This window comes from Bubalus kerabau, chromosome 2 (genome assembly GCF_029407905.1).
Source record: "Bubalus kerabau isolate K-KA32 ecotype Philippines breed swamp buffalo chromosome 2, PCC_UOA_SB_1v2, whole genome shotgun sequence".
NCBI lineage: Eukaryota > Metazoa > Chordata > Mammalia > Artiodactyla > Bovidae > Bubalus > Bubalus kerabau.
Genome location: NC_073625.1, coordinates 103,029,899 through 103,049,466, shown reverse-complemented (window position 1 = coordinate 103,049,466; position 19,568 = coordinate 103,029,899). Strand labels below are relative to the sequence as shown.

At 39.9% G+C, this 19,568-nt stretch overlaps 1 protein-coding gene across 3 annotated transcripts in view; it reads right to left on the bottom strand.

Moving 5' to 3' along the window:
* The window catches only part of PHLDB2 (pleckstrin homology like domain family B member 2), a 128,027-nt gene that overhangs the window by 84,937 nt on the left and 23,522 nt on the right, over positions 1–19,568 (bottom strand). For all 3 annotated transcript variants that reach the window (XM_055568135.1, XM_055568137.1, XM_055568136.1), the window contains one exon: positions 9,868–11,216. In XM_055568135.1, coding sequence (XP_055424110.1) covers positions 9,868–11,216 — 1,349 coding nt within the window. The remainder of the gene's footprint in view (positions 1–9,867; positions 11,217–19,568) is intronic.

The following is a 19,568-nucleotide window of genomic DNA, read 5'->3' as shown; positions in this document are numbered from 1 at the left end:
GAAATATCAATAACCTCGGATATGCAGATGACACCACCCTTATGGCAGAAAGTGAAGAGGAACTCAAAAGCCTCTTGATGAAAGTGAAAGAGGAGAGTGAAAAAGTTGGCTTAAAGCTCAACATTCAGAAAACGAAGATCATGGCATCCGGTCCCACCACTTCATGGGAAATAGATGGGGAAACAGTGGGAACAGTGTCAGATTTTATTTTGGGGGGCTCCAAAATCACTGCAGATGGTGACTGCAGCCATGAAATTAAAAGACGCTTACTCCTTGGAAGGAAAGTTATGACCATCCTAGATAGCATATTCAAAAGCAGAGACATTACTTTGCCAACAAAGGTTCATCTAGTCAAGGCTATGGTTTTTCCAGTGGTCATGTATGGATGTGAGAGTTGGACTGTGAAGGCTGAGCCCCAAAGAATTGATGCCTTTGAACTGTGGTGTTGGAGAAGACTCTTGAGAGTCCATTGGACTGCAAGGAGATCCAACCAGTCTATTCTGAAGGAGATCAGCCCTGGGATTTCTTTGGAAGAAATGATGCTAAAGCTGAAACTCCAGTACTTCGGCCACCTCATGCGAAGAGTTGACTTATTGGAAAAGACTCTGATGCTGGGAGGGGTTGGGGGCAGGAGGAGAGGGGACGACAGAGGATGAGATGGCTGGATGGCATCACTGACTTGATGGACGTGAGTCTGAGTGAACTCCGGGAGTTGGTGATGGACAGGGAGGCCTGGTGTGCTGTGATTCATGGGGTCGCAAAGAGTCGGACACAACTGAGCGACTGATCTGATCTGAATGTATAAGAGAATATATACTTTTATAAAATTGCATTTTATATTTTAACTCCTAAGGTATCCTCAAATTGCATTTTATATTTTAACTCCTAAGGTATCCTCAATTACACTTTTATTTAACTTCAAAAACATTCCACCTACTGTCTACTCAAAAGTACGTAAGCCTTGGTTTTGAACAGCACCAGGTCTTACAAAGAATGCCACAAATTTTTCAACGTAAAGAAAAATACCTGTCTTATATTTTTATTATTAATTGAAAAAGTGGAAGAGAATTTTTCCATTTCTAGAAGTAAAAAGAATTCATTTATGCTGAGTTATTTGCATCCCTTTGTAGACAGCTTCACTGTTACCTAGAAGCACGTGCATAAACCTAAGTTTGAGATCTGGGAACTAAGGGTGCAGACTTCAGCCACAGAATAAGGAAAGCCAGAATGAATGCCATTCATTTTCTTTCTAAAAACATGTGTACATTGCTTCCTATATTCTGCATACTTGGTTACGAGGTAGAGATGTACAGCAGTGAGTAAGACAGGCACGGTCCCAGCCCTTTGCAACTTAAAATTCTTTTGTGGTAAAGGGCTTTCAGAGAGGCTATTAAAACAAAACGTCTTCTAAACTGCAGACAATTGCTGTCCCAGACATTTCACCTATTCAAGTAATAAATACCATGGAAGTCAACCTCATCTCCAGGGTGGTAGAGTATGTAAAAAGTTAGAAAATCTTATTCCATGGTGCCTTATGAGAATGGGCATCATATTACAACTTGTTCCATGCATGGAGAAATGAATGCCAAGCGTGGTTCCACATAGTTCTAAATGGCAACAATGCTGTTTATCAAGGCACTGCAGATGACTGTCATCAACCAGAAAGAAAACATTGGATTGCTACAAAGAAAGCTGTGGGAATCCACCAGTTCTCCACAATAGCACACAGATGCTTTTGGTGATGGAGCCAAATAGAGTCCTAAAGGCAGGAGGATTTGCTTTAAGCTTTTAATTTTCCCCTTTTCTTCTTAAAATGACTTTGACGGTCTTGGACCTTAAGATGAACTAGAGGGCCCTCACTACGTCTATATTACTGGAAGGGAGGCAGGACTCAAATGAGATGAACAAAAGAATATCTTGTCTACTTTATAATGATTTCTTTAGTCTTTGAAACATCTAGTTTGTCAAAAGATCAGCATCCCAGCCCATTAGAGGTACCTTATCCATTACCTCTACTTGGAAAACAGCTCAGAACTGGGAAGTTAAAATGACCACTCACCAGCCCAAAATGATGTCACAAGGTCCATGAGCTGAAGTACACACACTTCACGCACACAGGACCCTCTCAAGATCTCACTTGCACCTAGTAACTCATAGTTGGCAATATTTTTAAACAAGGCTTGATATCTGGTTTCTAAAAGTTATAAATTAAAAAAAGATTGGCACAATGACAAAAGAAAAACTGGCAGCTTACAGCAAGAAAGAAGGAAGAAAAATTATTAAAAACGAAACAACTCAAATAGCGCAGCAGTTGGAAGCTATTTAATGTTGACTCACTGTGAACAGTTATACCCCATTAGTAGGTCTTTGGAGGTTCATGATTAGGGTTCAGTCTTTAATACTTTAAATAATTATCTTAAGTTTTCAAATAAAGATTGCACATGTAAAAAAAATCCAAATGAAACACTGAGATAGTCAATACCTAAGTTAAAAAATACTACAGAAATTATGCTTAGTGTATCTACTGTATCCCGCTCAGTTTCCTCATTAACGAATTCAATAAATCTTTGGCATCTATTAATTTTATATTTGTTTAAGAGTTGGGTTTATTTTTTGAAAATTATGCTTTGACAACGTGGAGATTCCAGTTAATTGTCCCAGTGGATCCTGAAGAGCCAAATGAACAATATCTCATGGGCTGGAAGCCCAGGCATAGCTTTCTTTGGCTCCTGGAGTAAATCTCGAATGGCAGCAGAACTTTACCCCCACTGACTCACTGTCCTCTAACGTGTGTGTTTACCTACTCTGTGTTTCTGATTCTTGTCTACGTCTGAGCGGGGTTTTGGTTTGCAAATAACTGATAATTTTCTGCATTAATGGTGCAATAACTGGGAATCTGGTTTTATGATTTGACCACTTGGTGATCTGTGAGGTAGAACTGGAAAAGCCAGCCTTTCCCCAGTGAGCATGGTTTAGCATTTGTTTGCCGTTCTTTCTCATCTGTTATTTTTCTATCTATGAACTCAAATCAGGACAATATTTTTTGCCCAGTCTCTGTAACTGAGAAAAAATATCACTGTGTGAGAGTGAAATATTTTCCTACTTCCTGAAGATAATAATAAATTAAAATAAAGGACCTCTACTATGATTGGTTTATAGAGACTAATAAGCATTTAAATAAACCTAATATTCCCAAGATTTCCCCCCAAATGATATTCTAAAATTTTAAATGTATTCTTTTTAAGAAAAAGACCTTCTTCATCAAAAGTCTTGACTTCAGAAACAGTTTTCTTTTCTGTGGAAAACAAGTTTATATGACTAAAGAAAAGCTTTATACAAATTATCAAACACTAATTTGATAACTTAGTTTAAAAAACAGCTATATGTCTTTGCATTATCTTATCAATGCATAGTATAATACAAGTACAATTTCATCTTTCAGATTAGATTAGTTTTATCATAGATTAGTTGATCTGAACTTCTTTAATGTCTTGTACTAGTTTACTGGAAAGATATTAAGATTATTTCTATATACAGTATAAGATTAAAAAAATACAAAATGTATGTTCAACTACACTGAATTATAATTGTGGTAAGTGTTTTTATATCAGTAGTAATTACATTCTGTGATGTGTCACCTTAAACATAATTTACAATATCTTAAGTCATTTGCCTTAGCGTCTGGTTGTTCCAGAAAGTGAAAGAAGACTGTGAAGAACAAAAGTTGGCAGAAATTAAAAAATTGTAGACGGGGATGTTAGGGAGTTCAAGATAGTGGAAAGAGGGTGCTGAGCTCAACTGCCCCCACCACAAACACATTACAAGTACAACCATGTGTGGAGCAGCTTCCAACGAGCACAGATCGGAGGCTCTTCTACAACCAAGGCTGCAAAGAAGGGCCCACACACAGTCAAGTAGGAAGGGAGGGAAAACTATGATGCTGGTACTTGCATCTCCAGGAGGGGATGCAGAAGATGAAGGGGTTATCACTGGCTCAGGGATCCTCCCTGGAGAGTGATGGGTTCAAGCCAAATACTGGGCACCCCAGTCCTAGGTAAAACGCCAGAAAATGTGACCCTTCAGCTGCTCTGAAAACCAGTGGGACTTACTGGAGGGCTGTAAGAAACTGAGACTCCACTTGTGAAGAGCACACACGTTTCCTTACTCCCAGACCTAGGGGCAGAAAGCAGATTGAAACTGCCCAGAGATCTAGATGGTTTCTCACAACCACCCTACCCTGCAGCCCTGCCTGGGTGCCTACTGCAGTCCCTCTTGCCCTATTGCTGCACCATACCAGGGCAACGCTGCTGTTTTTGGAAGACAGAGGGATGTCCATACAGAGGAGAGTAGAGCCAGCTCAACCATGTTCGGTCTCTGAAAAGGGTAAAGGCAGATTTGGCTGCAAGGGGTCCTGAAGGCAACAAACTGGAAGCTGCCTGGGGCTCTGACCAGCTTGCTGGGACTGTCTCAACCCAGGGCCGAACCCAGGCCTTCTAGCTCTGGCTTGCTCTTCTCTAGGGTGGAAGTGCCACTGTGAAGAGAAAGCACACAATTAGAGGGAATGGAACCAGGCTGAATCCAACCCAAAGGGCTTTTGCTCCAGTACCCTGAGAGCTGGCCCTGCCTCCAATAGAGGGATGTCAGTCATTAAGCATCGGAGAAGCCCAGGTTTACAAGAGGCCCTGGCTCCACCTCTCCATCTCCATTGTTACCTCCTATAAAGGTGACAGCTGACAACACACCCCAGCCATCCATGCTCACTTCAGATCCAACTCTCCCACTACAGCCACTGAGTTCACACAGACTGCACAGGGACACTCCCACACAAGGACACACCTTCACAACTGCAACAGGTCACTAGTCACCTAATTCCAGAGAAACAGAGAAATTTAAACAAAATTAGAAGACATAGGAGTTTGTTTCAAATAGCAGAACAAAAAACAGTGCTGAGAACACCCCTAAAGATTAGATAATTTACCAGGTAAAAAATTAAAAGCATTAATTATAAAAGTGCTTACAACTGTATTTGAGAAAAGAATAGATGGACACAGTGAGAATTTCAACAAGGAACTAGAAAAAAAAAAAAAAAGAACCAGTCAGAGCTGAAGAATACAATAACAGAAATGAAAAATACACTAGAAGGAATTAAAAGAAGACGAGGTGATACACCTAGTGATAAGTGATCTAAAAGATAGAAAAAAAGGAAATCACCTGATCATAATAACAAAAAGAAAAACAAATTTTAAAAAATGAGGATGGTTTAAGGAACCTCTGAAACAGTATCAAGCACTATAATATTCACATTACAGGGTTCCCTCAAGAAGAAGAGAGAGAGAGATGGGGTGGAAAATGTATCTGAAGAAGGAAACAGATATCCAGGTGCAGGAAGCATAGGTAGTTCCAAACAAGATGAATTGGAAAAGACCCACATCAAGACATATCATAATTAAAATGGCAAATGTTAATTATAAAGAGAATTTTAAAGGCAGCAAGAGAAAAACAGAGCTACATACAAGGGAATCCCCACAAAGTTATCAGTTCTTATTTCTTCAGAAACTTTGCGGGCCAGAAGGGAGTAGCACCATATATTTAAAATACTGAAAGGGAAAAACCTGCAACCTAGGATACTCTACCCAACAAGGTTATCTTTCAGAAGGGAAGAAGAGATGAAGTCCTTCTCAGACAAGAAAATATTGAGTTCATCAGTTCTAAAGTGACCCTAAAAGAAGTGTTAAACGGTCTTCTCTAAGAGGAAAACCAATGGCTACAATAAGAAGTGAGAATTTACAGGAAAGGAAAAATCCCACAGGTGGGGCAAATTTATAGCAAAGGCTGTGGATCAACTATAAGAATCGAGCAGGAAGACTAAAAGACAAAAATTGTAAAATCAATTATAACTACAGTAAACAACTAAGGGATAGACATGAAGATGTAAAACATGACATCCGAAACTCAAAATGTGGGGGAGGGAGTACAAAATGTAGATCTTTTAGAATTTAAATGACTATCACTTTCGAACAAGTAGATATATTGACAGATGACGAGAAAAGAAGATGTGGTATACAGAGACAATGGAATATTACTCAGCTACAGAAAGAATGACGTTTTCCCATTTGCAGCAACACAGATGAACCTGCAGGATATTAAGCCTAATGAATAAGTCAGCTAGAGAAAGACAAATATTGTACGTTAGCACTTACATGTAGAATCTAAAAAATAAATGAATAAACGTAACAGAAACAGACTCACAGACATAGAGAACAAACTAGTAGTTACCTGTGGGGAGAGGGTAGTGGGGAGGGACTTATAGGAGTAGGGAATTAAGAGGCACAAATTACTATATATAAAATAAAAAACTACAATGATATATGGGATAGCACAGGGAATATAGTCAATATCTTATAATAACTTTAAGTGGAATACAATCTATAAAAATACTGAATCACCATGTTGTACATCTGAAAGTAATACAATATTGTAAATCAACGGTACTTTGAATAAAATTACATGAAAATTTGAGATTTGCAGAAAAGGAGCATATTTGCCTTGGTTTATAACATTTACAAAGTTAGTTCTGTAAAGATGTAATAAAATGTTAAAATTTTGGCAAAATTTGAATAGTACTGATGAGTTCATTTATGAAGTAACTTTTTTATGAGAAGCATCCTATTAATGTAAAGCTAAAATAGAGTTATCTCCTAATGAAAGGACCTACTTACTAATCTTAGAGAAATCAGCCTATGCTTACAAAAGGTAGTGAAAGTTTATTTTTGTAATCTGTCCAGAGATAAGAGTTTCAGCATCTGAAAAGAATAATCTGTTGTGTCTTGTCCTAACTGGGATATATACTTGCATATTTAAAATGATCAAAATAGGTCATTTCTGATTACTTTAAGGCTTATTATTTATAATAAATAATTTATCCTCACTTTATTAGGTAATCAAACTGCAACATTCTTTTTCTCAGGCATCCATAATCCTATATTATTAATCTCTAATTAATATTTGATTTTGCTTTCCCAAGATCAGACCCTAAATTCAGGAAAACAAATTTTTCAAAGATACCTTTCGCACTCGAACTATCTCTAAGTTTTCCCAGAGGTGGGCAATGACAAAGATTTTTTTTTTTTCTTAACCTTACAAAAAGAATGCTAGAAATATTTAGGTTTATTCACTACACCCTTTGTATAAATAGCTCAACACTATCAAAAAATGCATAGGAAGATTTGTCAGATCAAATGAGAAACTCAGCCTTCCCTCATCTAATTTTTATAGATAAAATTTTATAAAGCTTGGTGACTGCATACCTATGGAAAGGCCCTGGATATACATCAATATCCTCACCCTCTGTAGTATGTTCTTATCCTTACATGAAACACTAATTAAATAAGATCAACATCCTATTGCATAATAGAAGATTCAAACTTTCCTTCTTGTTGATCAGGTTTGTTAAATTAACTATAGATTAACCATAGCACTTGCCCTTACCCTCAACCAATAGTCTGTGGTTTCCTCTCATGCTTACCCAAAGACTGCTTAAATTATAGATGAGGATGTGCCTTTAACAAAGAAAGACAGTCTCAGAGCCTCATGGACAGAACTTTACCAGATACTCTTTACTCTTAATATTTCAAAGGATGGACTTACGGGCAGAGGCTGACAAAAGATCTGGCATTATATAGGCAAGTGTCATATAGTACTAGGAACTAAATCAGACTTTCAGGACTTCATTTAGTCAAGAAATAAATGACTATATGAAATCAAATTAATGACTCAAGACTAGAGGAATAAGAATTAATTATATAGAACTCATGGACCTGAAACTGGAAATCTGATTTCCAAATGCAGATATGTGTTTCGGAAAATTATTGGCATTAATCTTAGTGTTCTATTTTCTGATGGGGAAAACCTTTTTACCATTCATCTTGATCTCTCTCTTACCCTCAATTCAGTTGACTCTGATTTTGCAGACTAAATGAAACATTCTTTTAATGGCAGTTTGTTCTCCGCGGCCTCTCAGAATTCAGGAAGTGATATTTTTTTCTGAGTCACTTTACTTTTTAATGGCAACAACATTATTTGCATACACTCAATAAGAATCTGTTTTCCATTTCACTGGGATGTAATCAGACAAATAGACAATGTAATAGCAGCTAAATGTAGAGTGTCTTACTTAAAAATAAGCCTCATTTCTTATTACAAGCTCTTTATAAAGGAAAAAGGGTTATAACGTCATATCTGAGTTAATACCCAAAACCTCTCCTAAGAAGTTGATCTAGGACCTGTTTGGGGCTTACAGGACACCAACCTTACAGGCAGTAAGAAAGGTCACTGGATTTCCAGGAACCTTAGCAGATTTGGGAAAACTAGAGCAAAGAGAACTTTACCAACACTTACACATGCTAAAGATGAAACCTGCTGTCAATGAACTTCAAGTTTGGTTTCTTTTCCTTAGAAGAGAAGAGTAAATAAAAGCATTTAAGGAAGACCTCTGGAGAGGTGAAGCCACTGAAATGTTCGCTTAGATACCTTAATAAATTATCAGATAGATTCTCTGGTTCTATCATTGAGAGTTGTTCAGTACAGTATAGTGCTAGATTTGCTAGTCACATACAAGAAGGCCTTTATATGCTAATTACAACCTTTTCTAATTTATGTCAATGAATCAAGCCCAAATATAATGCCTTTTTGTGATCATGAAAAATATTTGGAGATTATGTATGGTAACAAAGAAACTGCTATTCCCACCCACAGGACACCAAGTTCTCTGGGGCATACACATTTGTCTTCATTCACTAGTATATGGATCAGGACATTTGGAAACTCTGTAAGGATAGACATCAACTTACCAAGAGCTGCAACTGATGCCGATAATTACTTTTCTAAAATTTCAAGAAAATTCTGTCCTGTATAGATGTAAATAGTTTCAGTTCATTATAATCCAAAAGTTAAAATTTTACTGTCTGGTCGGGCATTAACTAGCTTTGTATGGGATTCAGAAATCTTATTCTAGCATACTTTTTTTTAGTAACTAAAATACTTTGGTACTCCTATACTTCAGAATATCAGCTCTACCATCCTACTGCTTCCCACATTAAGGAAATCATTAATGAATCAAAATAATCTGACAGGTATTCACCCTAAAAAACTTATGCTTAAAAGAAAAGAGAAAAGAAAAATGTGCCAGCTTGTTCTCATTCATTAGTGGGACTCTCCTGTTCCCTCTTACTATTTTCAATATTTTTATAGTAATCATAAATCCATAGAAAAAGACAACTCAGTAACTTTGGGGGACATGCGAAGTTTGTAGTCATTATATGTATTAAGACATGGCTGAAGTATGATGTGTGGTGTGTGTGTGTATGTGTGTGTATACAGTGCAGAAAAAAGGTTGAGCACCACTGGGACAACCTTTCAACTTTTCAGACAACTTGCTATACAGAAAAAACTTACTGCCTAATTCCCAGTGAGTTGTCATTTCACTATTACCATCATAGCATATACATTCAAATTTCATGACGTAAATAATACCTATCAGTTTTTCCTCACAGTCTTAAAAGTCCATAAGACTTTTAAAGAAACTCAGTAAAATTCACAACTACTTTTGTTAGATTTATCAAGAGTTTATACTTGTGAGGCCTCTGCAGAGCAATTTAATATAACATTAGGCACACGTAGGCCTTCAAAACAGCCCTATGTGACTAATAATAGTGATTTGGGAAGAGGAAGGTTAGCAGGAGGAAAGCTAGGAAGGGGCACCAGGAGCTGGCACACAGGGAAATTCCCCACGCCCACATGTATCCTTGGAGCTTGTCTCCAAGAAGCTGCTCAATGAAACAGTGAGGTTAAGTCAGATGAAGAGGTTACCAATCGCTCCATCTCCTGCTCCCTGAGTCTCTCCTCCCTCTGCCGCCGGTGATAATCCATCAGGTCGTCTCGTCCGGAAATGGAGCTAATGCTGCTTTTCCGTTCCCGCAGGACAGGCTGGGGGGTTCCTGAGGCCTGTCTGAGGCTGTCCAAGTCTGCATCATCAAACTCGACAGATCCACACGAGAAGTTCCTTCTGGCTGCAAACGCTCGGTCCAGCTCCCCAGGAGGAAACGAATGACCAGGGCTGGTACCCGAGTAGGAAGCCCTGTCAAGGTCGTCAGAGGTGCAGGAGGAGGTGGAGGCCAGAAGCATCTTGCGAGCCACTCGAGGACTGGCAGGCACACTGAGGGTGGAACTCACGTACGGACTGCCCTCGGAGGCAGAGGCTTTATAGGGCAAAGCTCCTGAGCTCAAAGAAGAAAAATTCAGGTAATTGTCATTGTCTATAATGCTATGAGGTAGATCCTTTTCCCCCAGTTTCGTTCGTTTGGAATTGCCCAGAGAGCTTCTTGGAGGCAGACTGAGGGGTGCCAACTGGTTCTCGGTGGCTCTATGCAACCTGGGGAGAGAGCGGCTGTAGGCGCCCATGTGACTCAGGCTGCCGCTAGAGTACTTCCTGGTTCTTAAACTGATGTTTTCAGATGCCGGGTCCCGGTGTCTGCTCAACTTGGGCTGAAGTGTCAGGTTGTCCTGGATGCTTATTTTCCTGGCTTGCTTTGGGCTTGAAGGCATGCTGGCCGCCCCTGACCTGTTGATGGGCGAGGAGCCAGTGTCACTCAGGGAACTTCCATTCCACATGGTCAGGAGCGAGCCAGATGCTTTTCGGCCTTCCAGCCCTCCAAGAAAGTAGACATTGTCATGGGATTTATTCCTTGAGCTATATTTGGAATAGGGAGGCTTCTCTGAAAGCCTCAAGGACCTTTCGGCGTCCCGGCCAAGAAAATGATCAAAGTCTGCTCTCCCAAGTGCATATCCACTAAGGGAGGGTGAGGTGCTGCGTAAAGGGGTGGGCGGTTTCATGGAAATACTTTTGTCACTTCCATCGCAAGAGAACTGCTTTGTTCCCTGAATTTTGGCCAAAGAAGGGCTACTTCTGACACTGGTTCCCAAAGGAGAAGGGCTTCTTTTAGCAGGCACAGGTTGTGAGAGGGTTAAATAGGAGCCAGAACAGTCTCCATTGGCTTTAAATCTCAGACTGGAAGAATATTTCTTTGGGCTCAGGCTCTCCATCATGTTTTGGGAATCGTTTTCGAGGGAGTTCTCCACAAAGCCTGCCTCTAAGCTACCATTCTGTAAATCCAGCTGCTTCTGCATGTGGCTCTGCTCTGCCATAATCTTGTTGGAATCTGCAAAGAAAAAAAAAAAGAGAGAGAGAGGGAGCTTTACTTAACAAATATTTAAAAAGACCAACCACTCGTTAGCCTACGTGGGTACAGTAATAGGCTGGCAATCCGATACGTTGCTGTTTTAGTAATAAACCTAGTAAAGCTGTCCTGCAAAATGAAGGTGACTAAAGACCACTGATCTGGGATGTTTTCTGAGCAAAAGAAAAATAATTCAAGAGAACATCAGTGATATTTGAGAGGAACAAATCCCTAACAGCAAGTACAGGTGCAAGATGAGGGGGTGGTACCTAAAAAAGACAATGACCCTTTAGTGTTCTACTCCCTGGAGGACCACCTGCTTGCTGAGTACCTAGCGAACACCTGAAGGGATGAGGCAATGGGCTTTCCTTTAGATGTCTCTGTAAGAAACATTAACCACTCAGAAGTTCTAAAGAAACTAAATTCACATTCTAGCAGAGAAAGGAAATTTTATGATCAATAACATGAGGGTTAGAAGATGATTCTTTAAAAGAGGACTATGAGGGTTAACTTCTCAACAAAAAGACTTAAAAAATTTCCTGCATCCATCAGAAGAAGGTAGGTATTTACAATAGTAGAGGGAAGAGTGGTCCCTACATTCCTGACATATCAGTGTCAGATAGAATATCTAGAACCCTGAAACTGATATATCCTTCAAGTTCCCAGGTATCCCAGAGGCACCAAGATCATCCTTGATCTAACACTCTCCTCTCATGGAAACACCTTTCTCCTTCTTTTACACCCATATGAACCCACATATCCTTTGAGGTTCAGATTAACATTCTAGTTTCCACAGTGAATAAAAGAATTTTTAAATGGATACACCTATAAGAATATGTTTTGGACCCTAGTTTGAACAATATTAACTTAAGAAACTAAAGTTATAGTCTATAAAAATGTCTTTTCATTATAAACTAACCCTACCAATGTGAAAGGTTATATTTTAAACTGATCAAAATACTTTCTTTAAGTTATCATCAAAGTGAAAATGCAGTTTAAACATTCCCATTGAACTCAGGCACTGCTAAGACTGTCCTCCAACTTCTTAGGCACCTCAGACACCAGTTACTACATCTCTGTAATATGTAATATGTAATATGTAAACAGAATCACATTTGGTTAGTAATAAATATCATAATGTGCTTGTTTCTGTGACCGACATACAAGTTTAAGGAAGAGTGTTATGTACAGTATTTCTATCATATCTCCAGTCCCTCCTCCCACTGTCCCACAGGAGAGACACTCAATGAACACAAGTTTTCAATTATCCATCACAGCCTTCCCCACTCCCTCCCTGCCTCAGATGGAGGATCTTCATCTTGCTTGCTCAGCCTCACAGATTTCCTGGGCAAATGCAGGCAGCCTAATAAGGAACTGCCTTTCACCCACAGAGTCGGGCCAAGAAACAGTCTGGCTGCTTAAATCCTAGTGATGGGCTGAGTCCTCACACCCTCAAAGCTTCAGCTTCCCCCCAACAAGCTCTGCCTTGGGGTCTCTATCCTCCAACCCAAAGCCCTGCCCTTATGAAAAAAAAAAACATGATTATCTTTTGAACTGGAACTCAAAAATTTTTTTTAAAGATTCTCCTTTAGAATTGCTTCCCAGCTGGGGTCTGGCCTGCCCTCTGGGTCTTGACAGGTCACAAATGTCCCTCTCAACAATTGTCTACCACCACCAATTCTGACCTTGAAAGCAACACCAGTCTGGCTCAAGCTATAGCTATCTCACCATGTCCCCCTTGGAGGACTGAAATCAAGATGACCTCTATCCAGTCTTGGTTCCTTTTATTTCCGACTAACTGCATCACATGTTGGTTTGCCATGTTGAAATTCCAGCAAACCATGGCCAATTCCCTCACGTCAAATTCTTTTGAATTGAGGAAACAAGGAAGTAGGTGGAACCTGAGAACATTACCATGCTATTTATTAAAAGGGAAAAAATACTCTAATTTCCCAACAATAAGGAGAAAATTAAAAGCCATAGTATGTCATGAGTGAATATTAAACCACTTAAAATCTTATTTTGAGGTATGTTTATAACATAAAAAGTACATTAATATAATGTTTAGTAAATTTTTAAAAACCATACATACAATGGGTGCAGCCTTATATACACACCCACCTATACACATGAATTCGGAGAAGGCAATGGCAACCCACTCCAGTACTCTTGCCTGGAAAATCCCATGGACGGAGGAGCCTGGTAGGCTGCAGTCCATGGGGTCGCTGAGAGTCGGACACGACTGAGCAACTTCACTTTCACTCTTCACTTTCATGCATTGGAGAAGGAAATGGCAACCCACTCCAGTGTTCTTACCTGAAGAATCCTAGGGACGGGGGAGCTGGTGGGCTGCCGTCTCTGGGGTCGCACAGAGTCAGACACGACTGAAGCGACTTAGCAGCAGCAGCAGCATACACATGAATTACACACAAATGTTTAAGCCAGAATCTAAGGAGTCATCATTGGTCTCCTCTATCATTATATCCTCTATCCTCTACCATCTGTCACTTCTTCATTCCCTCCTTTCTCATTTTATCCATCAACAAATCCTATCAACACTGTCCTTAAAACATTGTCTGAATCTGATCATTTCTTGCTATTTCCATTGCCACCCCCTTATTACAGGCCAGTATCTTCTCTTTCCTCTTCCATATGCTATATGTTCATTTTACAACAATAACAATGGAATGAAATAAATCACACTAGCTTTCACGCACTGGAGAAGGAAATGGCAACCCACTCCAATGTTCTTGCCTGGAGAATCCCAGGGATGGTGGAGCCTGCTGGGCTGCCGTCTCTGGGGTCGCACAAAGTTGGACATGACTGAAGTGACTTAGCAGCAGCAGCAACAGTGATTTTTAATTCATCTTTCTCAAACTAGTTTGTAATTTCCACAATTTATACCATGTGTTTGGGTTGCCTTAACAATGAATGAAAAAATTAGTGTAAAATACTAACATACAATCTGAAGCAGGACTTCACTTTTAAGTTGAGTAGATGTTCATTTTTCCTAAGCTCTTGTCCAATTTTCCAGCCAGACACTAATTCTTCCAAAAAAAAAAAGGTTAAAGAACTTATTGATCAGACTAACTTAATATGTCAGTTGAAGCCTTTGATGTTTTCTTCCAAATCTAAAAGAGTCAGGGGAAAATCATAATTATACAAATCTGATGGCTCAGACAGTAAAGAATCTTTCTGCAGTGCAGGAGACCCAGGTTTGCTTCCCGGGTCAGGAAGATCCCCTGTAGAAGGGACTGGCTAACCCATTCCACTACTCTTGCCTGGAGAATTCCATGGACGGAGGAGCCTGGCAGGCTATAGTCTATGGGGCCACAAAGAGTCAGGCACAACTGAGCAACTGATACTTTCACTTTGCTGTGACCATTCCATACTTTATACATCCGAAAGTGTAAAATCAAATGTAACTAATATATACCCCTAATCACTTCCCTAATATGGATAAATGAACAAAGTGTTGCCCAAAAGGTCTCCAGATGTTTGTTGAATATAGCTTAGATAATATTAGTATGCTCATTTTTTAAAAGTAGTTATTAGATTATTTCATTACTTGAGGTGATTCTGCTCATGGTATAGAAAAAATTAAAATCCTAACAGGTAGTTTTAGGTACTTCATTCATTAATTATGTATTAAGTGCCTACCACATCTCAGACACTGGCTTAACAGGCATTGGTGTTGCTCACTATTATTCTGTTCTTCCCTTTCAGAAACACTGCAGTGTTGTTCTTCCTCATCCTTATGACATTAGGTGTGGCTATGTCCCTTGCTTTGATCAATGAAATATGAGAGAAAGTGATGTGTCAGTTCCAAGCTGAAACATCAAGAGCTGGCATGATTCACCATTTCCATACCCCTCTTGTGTCCAAGTCTGTAAAGGCTTCCTTAGCCTACCTCCCTCAGTGAGGATAATGGGGAAGAGGGCCTTTGCCAATCCAAGATTGTCTTAAGCCACTGAGATTTGACAGTTGTTTGTTACTATGAAGGTGCTAATCTTCATTAAGTGCCTACTATAAACCAGGCTTTGAGCTAGGCCCTGGAAAGTATGTGGTCAAAGATAGTATTTCCTGCTAATACATAGCTTACAATCCAAAGTGGAAAATACACATATGAATAAATGCTACACAATGTGATGCATGCCTTAATAGAGGACTGACTGACAGGTTGGTAAAGGACTGGTTGACAGATGGAGGGGAGCTAACCCAGTGAGAGGGGTAGTCTGGGTAAGTTATGATAGGAAGAAATGACAATGGAGTCCCACTGAAAGAAAGAGAATCTGATGGGTATTATCCAATGATAGCATAAAGTTACCTCCACACCTAAAATTTTGAGGTTTTAAAAATATAAACAAAATCTCAAGCCCATCTGAGGTCAGACTATTGGTACATCCAGGAAACATTCTGTCTCTGACAGAATTAATAACAAAAATTGTGTAGAAAAAAAGCAAGTTATTTTCTATATTTATTAACTATGTATTTCTCTCTCATAGTTACCTAAATCTTTTCCCATCTACACCATCATGTAAGATACATTCTGTGGGGTCCAAGTCTATGCCTAACTTAAGTGTGGTTTAAATCTGACAGCAATCCTCCAACCATTTAGCGTATTTTAGACAAGGATAAAAAGGGAAATCCGTCAAGTCAGATGTTAAAATAACAAGAGAAGAACTAAAGCCAGTTAGTGGGCAAAGCTCTGGTTGTAAGGTAATGCATACAAAATAGGAAACAGAATTAAGTGCAAGATAGGAATCCAGAAAGCAAGCCAGAGCAGATGCTGTGCGATGGAAGTTAGAAATTAAGCCCTGAGCCCAGAACTCTGCATTTTCAATATTTACTATAATGGTACAGAATTGAAGGTTTAACACCTCATGTCAAAATGGATACATAAAAGTTTAATTTTTGACTGAGCAGTATATGACATTAATGTCATCTTAGATGATAAAATGTGTTAATATATTTCAACCTGTTTGCAGTTGCAAATGCTGCTCAATCACCCAAATGAAATATTACCAAACTCTGTTTCCTCTTCCTTTGAGCCAACAAAACTAGAAAGTACCAAACTACTATACGGTATTCTTACTACCCTACAGGGTGGCAACACTTGGTCCCCCCTCCTCCTTACATGTACTTTTTTTTTAATCAAAAAATGTGATTATTGGGAATTCCCTGGCAGTCCAGTAGCTAGGACTTCACACTTCCACTGCAGGGGGCATGGATTTGATTCCTGGTCAGGGAACTAAGATCCTGCATGCTGCACAACACAGCCAATTCAGCCAAAAAGGAAAAAAAAAGAAACATAATTACTGACACAGTTTAGCTGGCCAAACAAAATACCAAAATATTCCACAGTAGTGCTGGCTGAAAGATTGGGTTCACAGTCTGTAGGGAAGAGACAAGTAGGCCATTTGCAAATAATAAATCACATCCAAGAAACAGTCATGCAACATTTCTCCACCATACATACCGCAGAAGAAAGTTACAGATGATTTGGATCGAAGAACATTCTAGAGGATATTTTAAGATATTCATGCTTCATACTCTAGTTTTTCATTTCAGCCTTTTGGGTTTGTTAATGATGTGTAAGAAGTTGTGCATTTAAAGATTTGTCATCAAGTAGAAACATGTAATTCACTCAAGTTACTGAAGCTGAGTATACCGGCCATCAGTTCAGTTCAGCTGAATACATATGTACGGATCCTTGTGTCAGTTTGAGATCTTCAAGACTTAATTCCACAAATCAATTCGACTCAAAAGGTGGAGAATCACACAGGTGCCTTTCTGACCCTAGGAGTGACTACAGTGGCTCCTGATACCTCTCTCCTTCCCTACTTCCAGGGTATTCTTTTCATTGTGGGTGAGATCATAAGAGTGGAGGCCTAGAGGTGGGAAGAGTATAGGGAAACATACAACAGGAAGTAGTAACATACTTTCAATGAGATGAAATGAAGGCAAGGAAAGCAGAGGCAGGAGGGCAGAGGATATACAATGGGAAGCACTGGGTTTAATTCCCCAGGAGAGAGGGAGATAGTGATGTGATGGACCGTGCAGACAATGCATTAAAGACTGCAGCTGAGGTTAGGGAAAGAAGCAGAGGAAGAACTAGAACAGTGGGAGGTGAAAGGGGGTTATCAAAGTGACACACAAGTGGAAGCGCAGCGGGAAAGAAGTCTGTGTTAACACGTGTAAAGAGGAGGCTAGGATGATTCCAAGGTTTCCAGACTGGATTCTTGATCTTCACTGCTATTTCTTTTTGGTTTCCTGGTGGCTCAGAGGGTAAAGCGTCTGCCTTCAAGGCGGGAGACCTCAGTTCGATCCCTGGGTCGGGAAGATCCCCTGGAGAAGGAAATGGCAACCCGCTCCAGTACTCTTGCCTGGAGAATCCCGTGGACGGAGGAGCTTAGTAGGCTACAGCCCATGGGGTCCCAAAGAGTCGGACATGACTGAGTGATTTCACTTTCACATTTTGGTAAACAAAAAAGAAGTCTCAGGGAAATTATAAAATCACTGCCTTATGTTATTGTGGAAGCAAAACAGTCCCTAGAGCCCTAATGGCTCCATACACTTTATGCACATAAACAGAAAGAGAACTGGGCATGGAAAAGGGAAGAAGCCATTTGGGGCCCATCTGAGAGAAAAGACAACATGGGGACGTCTAAACGGGAAAGAAGTCAGTGTGCATTGAAACGTCTGGGCTTACTTTTCAATCCATAAATTTAGTCCCTCCAGAGCTCTTGTTATTTTTATCACCTGAAGTGTATATCATGCTATTGTCAATTAGAGAATGCCAGGAGTCACTTAGAGATCTTTGGAAGGCAGCATAGCAAGTCACAGTACATTTTTCCCTTGAGAAGTAAATTATTGGGAAAACTAATCTCAAGGATGATGTTTGCAAGTTTCTTGGTAGATTCTTTTTTTCTTTGGCACAATGCTGGTGTGCATTTTAAAAGATCATTTTCCAGCTCTATTTGTACCAAATAACATCATAGTGAGGTTAATTCTAACCAAACTGTAAGTCACCAATGGTGAGCTTCAGAGCACTGTGAAGGCCAGAACTGTAGGGATCTGGGTTTCAAGATAATGAAAACACACCCAGGGAGCAAAGTTTTAAAAAAAAAACAAACAAATTAAAATGAAGCATCTGTTGTGTTGTGTGTACTGTTTTAGAGGACAGAGATTTAAAGTCTGACCTATATATATAAATTCAGTTTTCCAGGTAATTTACACCAAGAGTTTGGAGAATCCTTAAAAAATACAACATGGTACTTGTCATTTTATATTGCCATGCACAAACACTTCTCAGGATCATACAATACAGCAGGAATTAATCAAAAGGGGACTGCTAGAGCAAGTCACCAAAAAGCAGAAACCTTTTCATATTGCTGGGGAAAGGATGTAGATTGGCGTGGCACGCTGGCATGCTCACTCAGTTGTGTCCGACTCTGTGCAACCCCATGGACTGTACCCCACCAGGCTCCTCTGTTCACGGAATTCTCCAGGCCAGAATACTGGAGTGGGTTGCCATGCCCTTCTCCAGGGAATCTTCCTGACCCAGGGATAGAACATGCCTCTTCTGCATTGGCAGATGGATTCTTTTTTTTTTTTTAGACGGATTCTTTCTTTATCACTGAGCCACTGGGTACAGAAGCAAATTCAGAACAAGAATCTTAAAACTCAGGAGGGTTTAGGTTAAAATTTCCACCTTATGAAACAGTTTGAGTTTCTATCTTGTCCTACAGGGGCCTTAGAGCTGAGGAACTGGCTCTGGGAGCATATTTTGTCACAGACAGTGGTTGAAGACTGGTGTTTAAGCTCTCCCAGTGCATGGTGGTCCACAGGCCAGCCTCTTTCAGCACCGATGTTTATGGTATGGCAATGTTTTAAAGCAAGCACTGATGACATGTAATTGAATTCAGACACCAGCTTAGAGCAGTCTGTCAGAAGCAGTGCCATTGTCTGTGTGTGTGTGGTGGGGAGAACTGGGGGGGAGATTCTGTGGTGACGATAGGGCCTGAGGGAGGAAGCTTTAGAGGACTGAATAGGAAAAACGATGAAAACTAGTTCAGCCCCAAACTCCAAGCTTAAGAATGGAGAACAATGGACACAAAACCTTCCTCTTTTTCCACTAATCTCAACATGAAAACGTGATGGGGGGAGGGTAATTAGAAGCTTCAGGAACACACACTTCCTTGTCTAGCAATATTCTCATTTCAGAAACCCCGAAGCAGCCTGGTTTCCCCAGCCTCCGTTATCCAAACACCATCCTCAGTTAAACCCCCAGGCTTCTCAACTCTGCTTTTACAAACATACCCTCCTTTTTCA